Raw genomic sequence first — 21,004 nt, 5'->3', positions numbered from 1 at the left:
ATTCAATGCTGCTTTATATTTTGGTCTACTGAGCAAAGGGTTACTTTAGTACTAAATAAGCTTCAATGAATTTTCTTAAATGGTCAAGCCATTAAATAAAATGACAACGCATTCACAAGGAGAATTATGCTCTGTTTTTATTGAGCTAATAACCGTGAGCAAAAATAGAAAGTTACAGATAATATTAAATCAATTTTGAAAGTTCTGCATATTAAAAACAGACAATGTTATTAGTTCATTTAAAATAAAGGCAATAATCTTTATTGAGCCTGTCAGGATTTGTTTCCTGGGGTACCTCACCTTCTTGGTTAACTCCAAGCAAGTTAGTTACTATCTGGTTCAGATTTCAGCTATACTAATATTTGTCTGTAAAAAGTTCTATATAATTGAATCTTCTAAATAACTTAACGTTTATCCCATTATGCAACAAAATGTTAAATTTTAACCATTTCATAGGCATTCTTCTAAAAGACTTCACTTATTTCTCTGCTTTCTAAAAAGAGCTGAAATTTAATTTAACCATTTTCTACAAATTTAGTTACAGTATGAACATGAACTGTACTGCACAATGGTAACTGCTGTGCTTGGATCTCCTGTTTCCTCTCCTCTGCTTGCTGTCACTTACTGATGACAGTGTGTTCTTGATGTTTCTGATGCTGAGGTGAGAACCCAAGAGTGTCTATAAAGGCTCCTGAGCATAGAAAACTAGGTTTTGTGATATCTGGTTACTGAGTTATTTTTCTCTCCTTCTTCACCTCCATCGCTAATTTTCCAATGACTGAAGTTACCATAAAAAAAAAAAAAATCACAGCAATATAGGCTGTTAGCACCAGGAAGGGAATTCTGAAGAGAGCTCCAGGTGCCTGAACACAGGAGCAGAAAAACCCCTTCCCTTAGAGGGCAGCACTGGCTAATTTGCACAATGAGGTCTCCATTCTTTTTTCCCTGGGAACTGGAATCAACTTGCCCATTCTAGACTTTTCTATCCTTTATATGGCATTCTTTTTTTAAATTTATTTTTCAGGATTTTTTTTTAACATCTTGATTGGTGTATAATTGGTTTACAATGTTGTGTTAGTTTCTGCTGCAAAACAAAGTGAATCAGCTGTATGTATACATATATGGCATTCTTCTCTCCACAGATAATTTAATAGCACAGTCTCCACACCTCCTGCTCATTAAATGCAAAGAACAGAACAAAGGCAGAAACAATAGCAGTGCTGTCAAATTACACATGGGGCATAAGAGTTAAATGACCATGACTACATTATATGGAAACGATGTGTGCTTGGCATGTATTGATACATGACAAACAAATGTAAATAAAACTATGAATCTGAGTTTCTGTCTGTGGGGGTGCTGAGAAGGAGTAAGGGCACAGAGATGTAATTTTGTCTGGCACTGGAATTCTCAAAATCATCAGAAATATTTATAAACACCAGAGTACGTAAGTTAGAATTACAGAAAATCTACATTTTGTTCTCACTACATATAAACTGAAGGAATCACAAAATTAATTAATCAACTTTTTCCCTTTCTTTTTTTTTTAAAATACGTATTTTGTTTTTTTGTTTTTTGTTTTTAATTTATTTATTTTTGGATGCATTGGGTCTTTGCTGCTGCACGCGGGCTTTCTCTTGTTGCGGCGAGCGGGGGCTACTCTTCATTGCGGTGCGCAGGCTTCTCATTATGGTGGCTTCTCTTGTTGCAGAGCACGGGCTCTAGGCACGTGGGCTTCAGTAGCTGTGGCACAAGGGCTCAGTAGTTGTGGCCTGCGGGCTCTAGAGAGCAGGCTCAGTAGTTGCGGTGCACGGGCTTAGTTGCTCGGCAGCATGTGGGATCTTCCAGGACCAGGGATCGTACCCGTGTCCCCTGCACTGGCAGGTGGATTCTTAACTACTGTGCCACCAGGGAAGTCCCTCCCTTTCTTAATTAAGCATTAGTAGTACAGGCCACGGCTTAAAAAAAGAAATTCTGCCCAAGTAAACTGATGACCTGTTTCTCTCTACCAAATAAGTTCTTATGATTCAAGTTTTAGAGAAACTATTCTAAGCCATCAAAGACTAGTTGCCTACAAAATAAACAACATAACCCTCTTGGCTGCAACAGATTCTCACTGCTCTGAAGTAATTTTTATCAGGAAAATGGAAAAATGTGACGTAATCTTTGACTAACTAATAAAAATTTATTTTTACATTCAGTTTTCCCTACTAGGCATGAGAAAAAAACAACAACAAAAAAAGACATCTAAAAATTAGCCCTATTCATCTACCTGGCTTGAATAAATAACAACTACCATTTTACTTCTGTTAGCTGGTAATGTCAAAAATTACTGATTTATAGAAAATAATATATGAGGAAGAAAGTAAACAAGGACAAAATATCTAGCAAAAAAAACAGAAAAAAGTTACTCTATAAAACTTTTTTCCCCATATACAACCCAAAGCTATCCAGTTAACACAGCTACACTATCTTGGAGGTGAGAATACATAATAGATTACGGAATTAAAACTATTTAAAAATGACACCTTTCTGTTGGCATCTGTAACTATACAGCACTAAGACAGAACCACTCCAACGGCTAAAGGAGTCATGAAATAAAGGATGTATATCTTACTCTTGATCTTAGACTAAATAAACTATTTTGTTTCCCTATCTATAAAATGGGGGCAAACTGGAAGACTGTGAAAATTTATTATTGGTAAAATGCTTATAATTTTCAGGTAAAATGTTACAGAAAAAGTTAAGTACGTGATCCATACCTTGTTTTAATTCCAAACCTTCAGGTTGCTTGTTCTCTCTCAGGGATGAAGTAGAATCTATACAGGTGTCTTGTCTGAGGAATGAAAATAAATAAAAACAATTTTTTAAACATTATTCAATGAAGTAATATTTACTGCTGAGGTTCCTAGAATTAAGTTATACACTTGAGAAGACACACTGAATTCTTCTCAGCCCCCAGGGTACCATTCAGTACATTCTGGAAACTCAGAAACATGTATACAAGTGTCAGAAGCAGCGGCTATAAACTACTACCAATTTAAGTAGTATACTTTGTAAAATCAAGGGACAAACCTGGAATGAATACCGAGGTTAATTTTCTCTCCCTTCCAATACTCTGCAGGGTAGCTGATGGGAGAAATCATAACTCACAGAAGAATCTAGTAATTTTTCAAGTTCAACTGTTAAATTTAATGGGCACTCTGGCATTCAAATTATTTTATATTCATCTAATTTCATACCTCAAATGCTTTGGTGTCTACAGGATGTGGAAAATACATATCTTATTTGTAATATACATATGTAACCAAAGTAAATGGATTATGTATAAGATCATGCCATAAAAAAAGTTCTTGATTCACTATTTCTGCAAAAGAGCTGTAAACTAAACTAATACTCTTTCTTAGAGAGCATTATACCATTATAATATTGATGTTACAAATACTTTACAGCAAAAGTCAAGACATTAATTATTGTAAATATTCAAAATAACTGTTTTCTTTAAAATACACATCTATTACACCTTCTGAGAATTTTTACACACACCCTAAGACTAACATACTAGAAATATCTAGGAAATTTTCGTATTCACAAAACTTTTTATATCCACTTAATAACAAATCCCTCAAATAACTAAAGGATAAAGACTTGTGATCATTTCTTTGAGAAGTTTACAATTTTCTTTCCAGTCAACACATTTGGCACTTATAAACTTGTTCTGTATTAAAACTTTACTAATACAAGTACAAACTCAAATAGAAACTTTGAAAATATTTAACTTGGTATTATGACATCTTAGAGATTTATAATTGAGATAGCTCCATTTTTTATCCTTCTTTCTGTCTAATGTCGCCTACTCAGATTTTATTCTTTCACCAGAATGACTAGCAGATCCCAAGGAGGATATCAACAACACCCCCTGGCCATCTAGGGGCAGATTAAATGCCAATATATCACATTAAAAGCTTTGCAAAGGGGACTTCCCTGGTGGCACAGTGGTTAAGAATCTGCCTACCAATGCAGGGGACAAGGGTTCGATCCCTGGTCCAGGAAGATCCCACATGCCACGGAGCAACTAAGCCAGCGCGCCACAACTACTGAGCCTGCGCTCTAGAGTCCACGAGCCACAACTACTGAAGCCTGTGCACCTAGAGCCCATGGCAAGAGAAGCCACCGCAACGAAGAGTAGCCCCCGCTCACCGCCACTAAAGAAAGCCCGCGCACAGCAACGAAGACCCAACGCAGCCAAAAAAAAAAAGAAAAAAAAAAAGCTTTGCAAAGTATAAAGTTAAAATATGCCACCTCAAGCCTTACATCAAGTTAGATTTTACCTACTGGGAACATTAATCTATTTCTAAGTATACTCCTTTAGAGAAAATGTTTGTTTGCTCTTATACCTGAATGGCACTTATTTCTCTTCTAAACACATACACCTAACATTTTAAAAAAATGACTTGAACAAAAACATAATGTAACATCAACATTAAAAGGACCATGGGCATTTGCAATACCTAATAAAGACACAACATCACTCACGCAATATTATAGCTGAGAGTGTATAACCTATATCATGAGGAATCATCAGACAAACTGCAAGTGGAAATGAGTAATGTTCTATTAAAAAGAGGGAGGGGAGTTAAAGGCAATGTTATAAAAGACAAAGAAAGGCTGTGGAAATATTCCAGGTTAAAGGAGGCTAAAGAGTCATGACAATTAAATGTTATAACTGACTTGAGACTGCTCAACTGGAGGGGGAAAACATTATAAAGGATATTACTGAATCAAGTCAAACTAAAATACTGATGGCAGATTGGATAAAAGTATCAATGTTAAATTTACTAAAGCTGAATTTACTGAAGTTAACAATGTATTGTGGTTATACGAAAAAGAATATCACTATTTTAGGAAAAGTACAATGTAGTATTTAGAGGTAAAGTGTCATGATGTATGTAACCTAGCCTCAAATGTTTCAGAAGAAAATATACAAGTATATAAAGAGAAGGTGTGCAAATGGGACTAAATGTTAATAATAGGTAAATCCAGGTAAAGGATATATGTATGTTTCTTGTACTATTCTTATTCCTGCAACATTTTAATAATTCTGAAATTATTTCCAAATAAATTTTTTTAATTAATAATAACGTAGTGAAATGCATTATTTTATGCATTATTTGATTTTCTCTGTGAAAGCACCTTGAATCGCCTTCAAATAAAACTGGACCCCTCTATAAAGACTATCTGCCGTCATAAACAAATTTTTTTACTGCCCAAAGTGAATGTTTATAATGTTCTGTTTTCTCTTAAGTTGGATTTGATCAGGCTGTTGAAGAAAGTCACCAAAAAAAACTTCAGACAGTAGAGGTAGTACACCGCCTTGTGGCTGAAAAGTGAAAAGCTAGATGCTTTTACATCAGTATCATCGGAAGCTGAAAAAATGTTTCAGAAAATAGTTTGGAATTTAAATTTTTCCAAGACATAGATCTGCAACTAAAATTATCATACGCATTCAGAGTTCTGTAATGCAATTTAAAGATTTTCACTAAAGAGCATAAAAGGCAAGATGGAAACAAAAAAGGAAATGTCTTAAAGTGTAAGAAAATTGTCTCCCCCAACATAATAAAACATACTAAGTGTCAGAGTTAGGAAAACTAAAGGAATTCCAATTTATATTTAAATGACATTTAAATATTTCTATCAAACGCTTTAAAACCATATAAGAATTTTATAACAACTGGAGAGAGAAGAGGTGAAGAGAAAAAAGGTGGGAGGGAAGGAACACACTAAAAATCTGGCTTGGGTTAAGAATCTTGCAATGCTTTTTGTAGTCTTTTCCATTAAGAAAAAAAAAAAGCCAGTTTTTATTTCCCCAATTCTCTTCTCCCATCTGCAATGCTCCTTAAAGCACCTTAATTTACAATCTTGGCCTTGAAGTATAAAAGAGCCCTGTATCTATCCTTGGGATTTAAGTTCTCAAACCAACATCAGTCCAACGTTCTTTCTTTTACTCCAAATACGGTTCTACGCTTGATGCTTTCTTATAACTCCAATGAATTTGTTTTTTAAAATCAAAGTAATACACTGGGAGATCTGTAGGACTTGATCAAGAACAACCACACATGTGAATTACTAAGGTTTAAAATATATTGCTAAACAGAAAAAAAAAAAAAATCAATTTCTTGTCCAAAAGAAAAATACTGGGAAGAGACCTCAACAGAAGGATAAAGAGAGAATCAAACCAGAAGGATTCCTCCCATTTTGGAAAAAGTCAGCTAACAAAGAATCAGGCAAACTGGCCTAACAATAGATATAACCCTTGGTTCTCTCCACTATCCTGGGAGTAAAACTAGAGGCTGAATGATGCCAGCTTATCATCTTACAAGCTTTCTACTATTAAAAATAAGAGACAGGCCAAGAAACTAGAGTAGCCAAAACAATTTTGAAAAAGAATAACCAAGTTTAAGGATGCACGCTATCACATTTCAAGAGTAAAAAGCTACAGTAACCAAGACAGTAATGGTATTAGAGAAAGGATAAACATCTGGATTAATAAAACAGAAGAGAGTACAGAAACAGATCTAACACATATATGGTCAATAGTTTAAAACAACAACATAAATGTGTATCACAGTTCTGTAGGTCAGAAGTCTGGGAGGGGTCTCACTAGACTAAAATCAAAGTGTCCACAGGCTGCACTCTTTTCTGGAGACTCTAGGGGAGAATTCATTTCCTGCTCATTTGGGTTGTTGGCATAAATTTGTTCCCTGAGATGGTAGGGCCAAAATCCCTGTTGCCTTGCTGCTTACCCAGCTTCCAGTCAAGGTCTTCTCATGTCACATCTCTCTGACCTACTCTTCTTCTGTCTTCCTCTTCCGCTTTTAATAACTCAGTGTGATGAGACTGGGATAACCTGGATAACCCGGGATAATCTCGCCATCTCAAAGTCCTTAACCTTAACCAAATCTGCAAAATCCCTTTTCTCAATATATAAAGTAACACATTCTTAAGTTCTGGAGATGAGAGAGTCATTTTTCTGCCTACTATATTACCTGAACTGGAGAATGGATAAACAAACTGTGGTTCACCCACGCAATGGAATACCAACTACTCAGCAAGGAAAAGGAAGGAACTACTTATATACACAGCAACATAAGTGAATCTCAAATGCATTATGCTAAGTGAAAGAAGCCTATATACTGTATTTATCTATATGACATTCTGGAAGAAGAAAAAGTGTGAGGACATAAATCAGGTTGTCAAGGGCTGGAGACAGGAGAAGGAGTGGACTACAAAGAGCCATGGGGGAAATTCTGGGGATGATGGAACGGGTCTATATTGTGGCTGTGATGGTAGATAAATTTGTCCAAACCCACATAGCTATATAGTAAAAAAAAAAAAAAACCAAAACATGACTCTTGTTGTATCTAAATTACACTTTTAATATTTTTTAAGTTGGGGTACCACAAAGTCTTAGAACAAGTTCAGAAAAATGAAATCACCTAGTGCTCAAATGTAACCCTCAAACACTATGGAGTGGAGCAAAACAATCTTTCTCAAAGGGCCTTTCCAAACAGCAAATAAATTCACATCTCTAGTGTTTCCCTCAGCAAGCTTATTCCTCAAGATAGCAAAACTGAACCCTTGTTTCCATTTCCTTTCCCCAAATAACAGAATTCCAAAATTCAGTTACCATACTCCAGTTTCTCTGATCCATGATTCTCTAAGAGTTCATCCTATAAATTGCCCCCCCACAACTCCAAGTTTTTGTAAATAAGTCAATTCTCTAAATGGGGGCTCTAATCTATATAAAAGTGGCTAAAGGGAATCACAGAGGTTCTCCTCTTTGTTCTATCCCTATATTACTGCTTTCAAGCCTTTTCCAGTTTTAAAAATTGTATGAGACCACTTTACAAGTGCTTTATTTAAAGGTGCACAAGTAGAATGTGCAAATATCCTACTAATTTGAATGTGGAGTCCTATCTAAGCGTTAAGTCGCAATACTGTCAATGATTAGTAGTACTTTCTGTGAAGGTTTTCTGAAAAACGTATCCTGTTATTTCTGATAAACTTATTATATAGTATAGTCTGCCTAAGTATTACAGCTAATTTAGAAGGACACAAGAACATAAGTGGGGTACAGATAACCAATTTATTACTCTTTACCAGCCAAAAAGCACACAGTCAAGCCCTTTATAATACATATACTATGTCTAAAAGAATTTAGCATACAGAGTAATGGCAATTTAACAAATTGATCTCATTTGTGAAAAAAATCCTTTTATGCTTTAAAATATGTATACAATAGTTTTCTCTTAAACTATGTTTGTAATAAATGAAAAAGTTAGACACTTGTAAGCAATAAATTGTTTTTAAAAAGCAATAACAGTAAAGAATAATAATTAAAAATCACAATGAATTCTTTTGCTTTCTTTAGGCTTTGATAAAAGGAATTTGGGGAAGGGAATCCCCAATACTCATCAATGTAAAGTGGAATTTTAAGAACAGTGATTGTGTGATTCAAAGTAAAAATTCAGTGATTCAAAGCAAAACTTCTAGAGCAAATACAGCAACATTTTTTCAATGCATTTCAACAAGTACTATTCTAAGCACTTTACAATCTTTTCTCATTTAATCATCATCACAATCCTATGAGTAGATACTGATATTACTCCTATTCTACAAACAAGGAAATTGAGGCCCAGAGAGGTTAACTAACTTGCCAAAGGTCAGAGAGATAGTAAGCTGTGGAGTTCTGCTGCTAAAAATGCAGGCAGTTTAACTCTAGAACCTTCATTCTTTACATTTATGCAGACCTTCTCCTACTTAAAGAAATAGTTCTCCAAGTGGTAATATTAAAAATTATACATAGCCATCATCTATATCTCAAAGTATCAGGTCAGTTTTCATTCAAAATTTGACCCCAAGACCTCATAGGAAAATACTTCTATTGGAAAAACTAAGATATGCTATTAAATCATTAAGACAGAATTATTATTTTACAGTGGAAAATTTCAATGAAAAGACAGACATGAGGCTCGCCGCTCGAGGCGCGACGTGCTGCAGCTCAACGTCGCGGTTTCCCCCCGAGGCTTCCGAGCTAAGCCTTGGTCCGATCGAACTGGCTGTACGGCCGTCACCTGCACCACGGCCCATTTGCGGTCGGAGGAATCGGGCCCTAGCCGGCCGCCGTAGCCACCTCTCTGTAGTGGGCGGGGTCAAGGCCGGCTGACCCCCGCCGGGGCCGCCGCTGCCAGCGACATGTTCAAGGTAATTCAGAGGTCTGTGGGGCCGGCCAGCCTGAGCCTGCTCACCTTCAAAGTCTATGCATCAGCAAAAACGGACTCATCTCACAAAGCTGCTGTGAAGGTTAATGAGCTTTCACTCTACTCTGTTCCTGAGGGTCAGTCTAAATATGTGGAAGAGCCAAGGACCCAACTTGAAGAAAGCATCTCCCATCTCCGACATTATTGCGAACCATACACAAGAAATGTACTCCCAAACTAAGCCCAAGATGCAAAGTTTGGTTCAGTGGGGGTTAGACAGCTATGAATATCTCCAAAATGCACCTCCTGGATTTTTTCCAAGACTTGGTGTTATTGGTTTTGCTGGAGTTGTTGGACTCCTTTTGGCTAGAGGTTCAAAAATAAAGAAGCTGGTGTATCCACCTGGTTTCATGGGATTAGCTGCCTCTCTTTATTATTCACAACAAGCCATCGTATTTGTCCAGGTCAGTGGGGAGAAATTATATGACTGGGGTTTACGAGGATACATAGTCGTTGAAGATTTGTGGAAGGAGAATATTCAAAAGTCGGAAAATGTGAAGAATTAACCCGGAAATAAGTAGAATACTCCATGCTCTGCCCATTTTAATCAGTTATAGGTAAACATTGGAAACTCCATATGGTAAACCAGTATTTCTACAGAAAAATGGCAGAGAAGTTAGTATTGAATGTAGTAAATTGGCATTCTTCTTCAGGAGAAACTATACTAGGCCTCTTTGTTATCTTGGGTGATGCCATACTCCAAGTGGACTAATCTGAAGTTCTTTCACCTAGAGATAATGCATAAGCCTTAGAACTCCTCGTTCTCATGTTGCTATTTATGTACATAATTAAAATTCTAAGTTAAAAAAAAAAAAAAAAAGACAGACATGAGCAAATACAACTGGTAACCAAAATAAATTCCAAATGAATAAAAGATTTAAACATTTAAAAAAACCATAAAGTACTAAGAGAAAGTATGAAAAATACTTTTTATAATTTCAGAATAGAGAAGGACTTTTGTAAATATAAAACACAGAAACCATAAAAGATTGATAAAATCAGACTACATAAACATGAAATATTTATGCATGTGCAAAAAAACAATAAAAGCCATAAACAAAGTAAAAAAAAAAAAAGCAACAAGCAAAAAGAAAAAAAATTGCAACCCACATCAGAAACAACGGATTAAAAAGACCAGAGGGGACTTCCCTGGTGGCGCAGTGGTTAAGAATCCGCCTGCCAATGCAGGGGACACGGGTTCAATCCCTGGTCCAGGAAGATCTCACACGCCGTGGAGTAACTAAGCCCATGTGCCACAACTACTGAGCCTGTGCTCTAGAGTCCGTGAGCCACAACTACTGAGCCTGCACTCTAGAGTCCGCGAGCCACAACTACTGAGCCCGCATGCCGCAACTACTGAGCCTGCATGCTGCAACTACTGAAGCCTGTGCGCCTAGAGCCCATGCTCTGCAACAAGAGAAGCCACAGCAAAGAGAAGCCTGCGCACCGCAATGAAGAGTAGCTCCTGCTCGCCGCAACTAGAGAAAGCCCGTGCACCCCAACAAAGACCCAGTGTGCCCAAAACAAATAATAATAATAATAAAATAAATTAATTAAAAAAAAAAGACCAAAGCCCTCTACCTACATACACACACAAGGTAAACAAAAACAACAAAGCTCACAGATAAAGGAAATTCAAATAGCTTTGTAATATATGGAAAGACAGTCAATTTCACTCAGAGAATATAAATTAAATTCCAGTGAGATATCCTTTTTTACCTATCAGATGAACAAAGATCAAAATGTTAGATAACATTATATTAGCTAAAGTATATGAAAACATGTATTCCACATTTTGGGGGAGGGGTATAAATTGGTTTAAACTCTGAAAGTCAATTAGGCAGTACCTATTAAAATTTCAAATGCCCAAACATCTGATCCAACAATTAACTTATAGGACTTTATATAATCACAGAAGAACAAGATTACTTACATACAGAGATACTCATATCATATACAGTAACAGAAGACAGTAAACACTTAAATGTCCAGAAGAACAAGATTACTTACATACAGAGATACTCATATCATATGCAGTAACAGAAGAGAGTAAACACTTAAATGTCCATAGATAGACTTTTGCTATATTCAACAACGGAATAGTATACAGGTGTGTGTGTGTGTGTGTGTGTGTGTGTGTGTGTATGAAGCCTTATATGCACTAGGTAGAACAAAATCCAAGAAAAGTCATACTATTAAATGGAAAAAATTAAACAAAAAAAGGTATGGAACAGTTTGCACAGTATGCTACCATTTGTGTGACGAGAAAAACTATACATACACTTATCCATTTGTAAATGTATACAATTTCTCTGGGAGGATACAGAAGAAACTGGTTTACTGTGGTTGCCTACAGGAAGGGATTCAGAATGGGGAACAGAAAAAACAGTGAGACTTATTTTCACTATATACTTTTAAAAACTTTATACTATGTGCATGCATTTACCATTCAAATAAATAAGCTGTTAAATAACACACACAAGATACATGGCTATGTGAGAAAATGTCCTTATTTACTGAAAATTCAAACATAAATATTTAGAATCAACTTACAGTACTTCAAGAAAATAGATAAAACAAATATGGAAAATTGTAATAAGTGTTAGGCCTAGGCAACAGTTATTTGAGGGTTTCATTATACTGTTCTCTCTACTTTTCTATACACTTGACACTTTTTGTAATCAAAAAATAAAAATAAGAACAACCTAATACAGTGAAGTCCCTTTTGTCTAACTCAGACAGATGGTATCACTTAACTGAAAAAAAAAAAAATTTTATTAACACAGGGAAACACTTTTAAAAGTCACATATAGGAGGAGCTTCAAGATGGCGGAAGAGTAAGACGTGGAGATCACCTTCCTCCCCACAAATACATCAGAAATACATCTACATGTGGAACACCTCCTACAGAACACCTACTGCACACTGGCAGAAGACCTCAGACTTCCCAAAAGGCAAGAAACTCCCCACGTACCTGGGTAGGGCAAAAGAAAAAACAGAGACAAAAGAATAGGGACGGGACCTGCACCAGTGGGAGGGAGCTGTGAAGGAGGAAAGGTTTCCACACACTAGAAGCCCCTTCGCGGGCGGAGACTGCAGGTGATGGAGGGGAAGCTTCAGAGCCACGGAGGAGAGCGCAGCCACAGGGGTGCGGAGGGCAAAGCGGAGAGATTCCCGCACAGAGGATCGGTGCCGACCAGCACTCACCAGCCCGAGAGGCTTGTCTACTCAGCCGCCAGGGCGGGCGGGGGCTGGGAGCTGAGGCTCGGGCTTCAGAGATCGGATCCCAGGGAGAGGACTGGGGTTGGCTGCGCGAACACAGCCTGAAGGGGGCTAGTGCACCACAGCTAGCCGGGATGGAGTCCGGGAAAACATCAGGAGCTGCCGAAGAGGCAAGAGACTTTTTCTGGCCTCTTTGTTTCCTGGTGCGCAAGGAGAGGGGATTAAGAGCACCCCTTAAAGGAGCTCCAGAGATGGGCGCGAGCTGCGGTTATCAGCGGGGACCCCAGAGACAGGCATGGGACGCTAAGATTGCTGCTGCCGCCACCAAGAAGCCTGTGTGCAAGCACAGGTCACTCCCCACACCTCCCCTCCCGGGAGCCTGTGCAGCCTGCCAGTGCCAGGGTCCCGTGAGCCAGAGACAACTTCCCCGGGAGAACACACAGCACGCCTCAGGCTGGTGCAACGTCACACGGGCCTCTGCCGCCACAGGCTCGCCCTGAATCCATACCCCTCCCTCCCCTCAGCCTGAGTGAGCCAGAGCCCCCGAAGCAGCTGCTTCTTTAACCCCGTCCTGTGTGAGCAAAGAATAGACGCCCGCAGGCGACCTACACGCAGAGGCAGGTCCAAATCCAAAGCTGAACCCTGGGAGCTGTGCAAAACAAAGAAGGGAAAGGGAAATTTCTCCCAGCAGCCTCAGGAGCAGAGGATTAAATCTCCACAATCAACTTGATGTACCTGCATCTGTGGAATACCTGAATAGACAACGAATCATCCCAAATTGAGGAAGTGGACTTTGGGAGCAAAGATATACATATTTTTTTCCCTTTTTTTCTTTTTGTGACTGTGTATGTGTATGCTTCTGTGTGTGATTTTGTCTGTATAGCTTTGCTTTTACCATTTGTGCTAGGGTTCTGTCTGTTTTTTTTAACTTTTTAAAAATTTTTTCTTAATAATTATTTTTTATTTTTTATTTTAATAACTTTATCTTATTTTAATTTATTTTATCTTCTTTCTTTCAATTTTTTCTCCCTTTTATTCTGAGCGGTGTGGATGAAGACTCTCGGTGCTCCAGCCAGGCGTCAGGGCTATGCCTCTGAGGTGGGAGACCCAAGTTCAGGACACTTGTCCACAAGAGACCTCCCAGCCCCACGTAATATCAAATGGCGAAAATCTCCCAGAGATCTCCATCTCCACGCCAAGACACAGCTTCACTCAACGACCAGCAAGCTACAGTGCTGGACACCCTATGCCAAACAACTAGCAAGACAGGAACACAACCCCATCCATTAGCAGAGAGGTTGCCTAAAATCATAAGGTCACAGACACCCCAAAAGACACCACCAGACGTGGACCTGCCCACCAGAAAGACAAGATCCAGCCTCATCCACCAGGACACAGGCGCTAGTCCCCTCCACCAGGAAGCCTACACAACCCACTGAACCAACCTTAGACACTGGGGACAGACACCAAAAACAACGGGAACTATGAACCTGCAGCCTGCGAAAAGGAGACCCCAAACACAGTAACTTAAGCAAAATGAAAAGACAGAAAAACACACAGCAGATGAAGGAACAAGGTAAAAACCCACCATACCAAACAAATGAAGAGGAAATAGGCAGTCTACCTGAAAAAGAATTCAGAATAATGATAGTAAAGATGTCCAAAATCTTGGAAATAGAATAGACAAAATGCAAGAAACATTTAACAAGGATGTAGAAGAACTAAAGAGGAACCAAGCAACGATGAAAAACACAATAAATGAAATTAAAAATACTCTAGACGGGATCAATAGCAGAATAACTGAGGCAGAAGAACGGATAAGTGACCTGGAAGATAAAATGGTGGAAATAACTACTGCAGAGCAGAATAAAGAAAAAAGAATGAAAAGAACTGAGGACAGTTTCAGAGACCTCTGGGACAACATTAAACGCACTAACATTCGAATTATAGGGGTCCCAGAAGAAGAAGAGAAAAAGAAAGGGACTGAGAAAATATTTGAAGAGATTATAGTTGAAAACTTCCCTAATATGGGAAAGGAAATAGTTAATCAAGTCCTGGAAGCACAGAGAGTCCCATACAGGATAAATCCAAGGAGAAATACGCCAAGACACATATTAATCAAACTATCAAAAATTAAATATAAAGAAAACATATTAAAAGCAGCAAGGGAAAAACAACAAATAACACACAAGGGAATCCCCATAAGGTTAACAGCTGATCTTTCAGCAGAAACTCTGCAAGCCAGAAGGGAGTGGCAGGATATACTTAAAGTCATGAAGGAGAAAAACCTACAACCAAGGTTACTCTACCCAGCAAGGATCTCATTCAGATTTGATGGAGAAATTAAAACCTTTACAGACAAGCAAAAGCTGAGAGAGGTCAGCACCACCAAACCAGCTTTACAACAAATGCTAAAGGAACTTCTCTAGGCAAGAAACACAAGAGAAGGAAAACACCTACAATAACAAACACAAAATATCTAAGAAAATGGGAATAGGAACATACATATCGATAATTACCTTAAATGTAAATGGATTAAATGCTCCCACCAAAAGACACAGACTGGCTGAATGGATACAAAAGCAAGATCCATACATATGCTGTCTACAAGAGACCCACTTCAGACCTAGAGACACATACAGACTGAAAGTGAGGGGATGGAAAAAGATATTCCATGCAAATGGAAATCAAAAGAAAGCTGGAGTAGCAATTCTCATATCAGACAAAATAGACTTTAAAATAAAGACTATTACAAGAGACAAAGAAGGACACTACATAATGATCAAGGGATCGATCCAAGAAGATATAACAATTGTAAATATTTATGCACCCAACATAGGAGCACCTCAATACATAAGGCAAATACTAACAGCCATAAAAGAGGAAATCGACAGTAATGCAATTATAGGAAGGAACTTTAACACCCCACTTTCACCAATGGACAGATAATCCAAAATGAAAATAAATAAGGAAACAAAAGCTTTAAATGATACATTAAACAAGATGGACTAAATTGATATTTATAGGACATTCCATCCAAAAACAACAGAATACACATTCTTCTCAAGTGCTCATGGAACATTCTCCAGGATAGATCATATCTTGGGTCACAAATCAAGCCTTGGTAAATTTAAGAAAACTGAAATCGTATCAAGTATCTTTTCCGACCACAATGCTATGAGACTAGATATCAATTACAGGACAAAATCTGTAAAAAATACAAACACATGGAGGCTAAACAATACACTAGTTAATAACCAAGAGATCACTGAAGAAATCAAAGAGGAAATCAAAAAATACCTAGAAACAAATGACAATGAAAACACGACGACCCAAAACCTATGGGATGCAGCAAAAGCAGTTTTAAGAGGGAAGTTTACAGCAATACAATCCTACCTTAAGAAACAAGAAACATCTCAAACAACCTAACCTTACACCTAAAGCAATTAGAGAAGAACAAAAATACCCCAAAGTTAGCAGAAGGAAAGAAATCATAAAGATCAGATCAGAAATAAATGAAAAAGAAATGAAGGAAACGATACCAAAGATCAATAAAACTAAAAGCTGGTTTTTTGAGAAGATAAACAAAATTGATAAACCATTAGGCAGACTCATCAAGAAAAAAAGGGAGAAGACTCAAATCAATACACTTAGAAATGAAAAAGGAGAAGTAACAACTTACACTGCAGAAATACAAAGGATCATGAGAGATTACTACAAGCAACTCTATGCCAATAAAATGGACAACCTGGAAGAAATGGACAAATTCTTAGAAACGCACAACCTCCCGAGACAGAACCAGGAAGAAATAGAAAATATGAATAGACCAATCACAAGCACTGAAATTGAAACTGTGATTAAAAATCTTCCAACAAACAAAAGCACAGGACCAGATAGCTTCACAGGCGAATTCTATCAAACATTTAAAGAAGCGCTAACACCCATCCTTCTCAAACTCTTCCAATATATAGTAGGGGGAAGAACACTCCCAAACTTATTCTACGAGGCCACCATCACTCTGATACCAAAACTAGAGAAAGATGCCACAAAGAAAGAAAACTACAGGCCAATATCACTGATGAACGTAGATGCAAAAATCCTCAACAAAATACTAGCAAACAGAATCTAACAGCACATTAAAAGGATCATACACCATGATCAGGTGGGGTTTATCCCAGGAATGCAAGGATTCTTCAATATATGCAAATCAATCAATGTGATACACCATATTAACAAATTGAAGGAGAAAAACCATATGATCATCTCAATAGATGCAGAGAAAGCTTTCGACAAAATTCAACACCAATTTATGATAAAAACCCTCCAGAAAGTAGGCATAGAGGGAACTTACCTCAACATAATAAAGGCCATATACGACAAACCCACAGCAAACATCATTCTCAATGGTGAAAAACTGAAACCATTTCCACCAAGATCAGGATGAATACAAGGTTGCCCACTGTCACCACTATTATTCAACATAGTTTTGGAAGTTTTAGCCACGGCAATCAGAGAAGACAAAGAAATAAAAGGAACCCAAATCGGAAAAGAAGAAGTAAAACTGTCACTGTTTGCAGATGACATGATACTACATATACAGAATCCTAAAGATGCTACCAGAAAACTACTAGAGCTAATCAATGAATTTGGTAAAGTTGCAGGATACAAAATTAATGCACAGAAATCTCTTGCATTCCTATACACTAACGATGAAAAATCTGAAAGTGAAATTAAGAAAACATTCCCATTTACCATTGCAATAAAAAGAATAAAATATCTAGGAATAAACCTACCTAAGGAGACAAAAGACCTGTATGCAGAAAGCTACAAGACACTGATGAAAGAAATTAAAGATGATACAAATAGATGGAGAGATATACCATGTTCTTGGATTGGAAGAATCAACATTATGAAAATGACTCTACTACCCAAAGCAATCTACAGATCCAATGCAATCCCTATCAAACTACCACTGGCATTTTTCACAGAACTAGAACAAAAAATTTCACAATTTGTATGGAAACACAAAAGACCCCGAATAGCCAAAGCAATCTTGAGAAAGAAAAACGGAACTGGAGGAATCAGGCTCCCTGACTTCAGACTATACTACAGAGCTACAGTAATCAAGACAGTATGGTACTGGCACAAAAACAGAAATATAGATCAATGGAACAGGATAGAAAGCCCAGAGATAAACCCACACACATATGGTCACCTTATCTTTGATAAAGGAGGCAAGCATATACAGTGGAGAAAAGACAGTCTCTTCAATAAGTGGTGCTGGGAAAATTGGACAGATACATGTAAAAGTATGAAATTAGAACACTCCCTGACACCATGCACAAAAATAAACTCAAAATGGATTAAAGACCTAAGTGTAAGGCCAGACACTATCAAACTCTTAGAGGAAAACATAGGCAGAACACTCTATGACATACATCACAGCAAGATTCTTTTTGACCCAGCTCCCAGAGAAATGGAAATAAGAACACAAATAAACAAATGGGACCTAATGAAACTTAAAAGCTTTTGCACAGGAAAGGAAACCATAAACAAGACCAAAAGACAACCATCAGACTGGGAGAAAAGATTTGCAAATGAAGCAACTGACAAAGGATTAATCTCCAAGATTTACAAGCAGCTCATGCAGCTCAATAACAAAAAAACAAACAACCCAATCCAAAAATGGGCAGAAGACCTAAATAGACATTCCTCCAAAGAAGATATACAGATTGCCAACAGACAAATGAAAGAATGCTCAACATCATTAATCATTAGAGAAATGCAAATCAAAACTACAATGAGATATCATCTCACACCGGTCAGAATGGCCATCATCAAAAAATCTAGAAACAATAAATGCTGGAGAGGGTGTGGAGGAAAGGGAACACTCTTGCACTGTTGGTGGGAATGTAAATTGATACAGCCACTATGGAGAACAGTATGGAGGTTCCTTAAAAAACTACAAATAGAACTACCATACGACCGAGCAATCCCACTACTGGGCATATACCCTGAGAAAACCATAGTTCAAAAAGAGTCATGTACCAAAATGTTCATTGCAGCTCTATTTACAACAGCCAGGACATGGAAGCAACCTAAATGTCCATCGACAGATGAATGGATAAAGAAGATGTGGCACATATATACAATGGAATATTACTCAGCCATAAAAAGAAATGAAATGGAGGTATTTGTAATGAGGTGGATGGAGTTAGAGTCTGTCATACAGAGTGAAGTAAGTCAGAAAGAGAAAAACAAATACAGTATGCTAACACATATATACGGAATCTAAGGGAAACAAAACAAAAAAAAAGCCATGAAGAACCTAGTGGCAAGACAGGAATAAAGACACAGACCTACTAGAGAATGGACTTGAGGCTATGGGGAGGGGGAGGGGTGAGATGTGACAGGGTGAGAGAGTGTCATGGACATATATACACTACCAAATGTAAAATAGATAGCTAGTGGGAAGCAGCCGCATAGCACAGGGAGATCAGCTTGGTGCTTTGTGACCACCTAGAGGGGTGGGATGGGGAGGGTGGGAGGGAGGGAGATGCAAGAGGGAAGAGATATGGGAACATATTGTATATGTATAACTGATTCACTTTGTTATAAAGCAGAAGCTAACACACCATTGTAAGGCAATTATATTTCAATAAAGATGTTTAAAAAAAAAAAAAAAAGTCATGTACCAAAATGTTCATTGCAGCTCTATTTACAATAGCCAGGACATGGAAGCAACCTAAGTGTCCATCGATAGATGAATGGATAAAGAAGATGTGGCACATATATAAAATGGAATATTACTCAGCCATAAAAAGAAACGAAACTGAGTTATTTGTAGTGAGGTGGATGGACCTAGAGTCTGTCATACAGAGTGAAGTCAGAAAGAGAAAAACAAATACCGTATGCTAACACATATATATGGAATCTAAGGGGAAAAAAATGGTCATGAAGAACCTAGGGGCAAGATGGAAATAAAGACACAGACCTACTAGAGAATGGACTTGAGGATATGGGGAGGGGGAAGGGTAAGCTGTGACAAAGTGAGAGAGTGGCATGGACATATATACACTACCAAATGTTAAATAGATAGCTAGTGGGAAGCAGCCGCATAGCACAGGGAGATTAGCTTGGTGCTTTGTTACCACCTAGAAGGGTGGGATAGGGAGGGTGGGAGGGAGGGAGCCGCAAGAGGGAAAAGATATGGGGATATATGTATATGTATAATTGATTCACTTTGTTATAAAGCAGAAACTCACACACCATTGTAAAGCAATTATACTCCAATAAAGATGTTAAAAAAGAAAAAGAAAAAAAAAGTTACATATATAATTTAAGCTTTTTAGGTTAAATTAAAACAGAAATGTATCTTCATTCATCAATCTTTGGATATGAAGCCTTATCTTTGATATGAATCCATGGAAAAGAGTTCAGGCTCATCCTACTCATATAAGCCATTGACTACATCTCTACTTTTGGCTTATTTAAAACACAAAAATCTGAGTGCAGAAAAAAATAACCCTTTTTATTTATACAGTGCTGCCCAAACTTTTACTGTTGTTATCCCACAGCTAAAAACAACTGCACTTTGAGTTTTTCCAAAGCATTCAGCGTGATCAAATAATCTTTTTATAGTGATATTTCACCTGTTTTTGCATATAACTATATTGTAAAACTACAGTAACTGCATTGGAAACAAATACATGTGACTCTTGGTAAGCAAAAACTTCAAATGGTGGGAGAAGTGCACCAGCGTATTGAAGAATAATCATTAACAAACAGTTTAGTGCACTTAACATCAGTGAACTTATTTTTCAAGTGAAATGGAAAAGACAGTTAATACAAAGAATCAGATAAGTGATTAAGAAAATCTTAAATTTTTTAAAAAAGTGATAAGGGAAGAGCAGAGAAAAGGAAAACTACCTGCTTACATCTAATCTAGTGCTTGAGCAGCAAGATGAGGCATTAAAATGACTGATGGGAAAACAACAGATACAGTTTAAAAATCAGCTTTCTGTAACACAAAGAAAGATTTTTTTTGTGTGTAGACAGTTACAAAACCAGAAAATCCTTCCCAAGACCCTCAAAATTCCCCAACGGAAAACAGAGTTGCAATTCAAATGAAGAGCCTATCTAAGACCTCTGAGAAGCTCAGGCCCTCCCATTCCAAGGAATGTTCTAAAGATTCTAGAGAGGTGCCTATTTGCTAAATATATAAAAAGAACTGGGTCAAGATCTGCTTCAAAGTTATCAAGTTGAAAGAAGTTGAAAGGAGGGGGTTAAAAATAATATGGGAGGAAACATAGTGGGTGATAGGTATTCAAGCGTTCATCGTACACTGAAATTTTTCATAATAGAGTTAAAACAAGTAACTGTTACAAAACAACCTCATACATTCCAGAGTGGGTTATATGAGTTAGATGAATCACAGGTCAATTTCTGAAGGTATTATTCCT

The 21,004-nt window shown here is 37.5% G+C and overlaps 1 protein-coding gene and 1 pseudogene across 2 annotated transcripts in view; one reads left to right on the top strand and one right to left on the bottom strand.

Annotated features, from left to right (window-relative positions):
- CAAP1 (caspase activity and apoptosis inhibitor 1) overlaps positions 1–21,004 on the bottom strand; it is a 53,719-nt gene that overhangs the window by 16,101 nt on the left and 16,614 nt on the right. For both annotated transcript variants that reach the window (XM_036856125.1, XM_036856126.1), the window contains exon 5: positions 2,763–2,836. In XM_036856125.1, coding sequence (XP_036712020.1) covers positions 2,763–2,836 — 74 coding nt within the window. The remainder of the gene's footprint in view (positions 1–2,762; positions 2,837–21,004) is intronic.
- LOC118897189 lies at positions 8,332–10,123 on the top strand (annotated as a pseudogene).

Source organism: Balaenoptera musculus, chromosome 6, assembly GCF_009873245.2.
Source record: "Balaenoptera musculus isolate JJ_BM4_2016_0621 chromosome 6, mBalMus1.pri.v3, whole genome shotgun sequence".
Classification (NCBI taxonomy): Eukaryota; Metazoa; Chordata; class Mammalia; order Artiodactyla; family Balaenopteridae; genus Balaenoptera; species Balaenoptera musculus.
The sequence above is the reverse complement of the archived record's forward strand: the minus strand, read 5'-3'. Positions and strand labels throughout refer to the sequence as shown.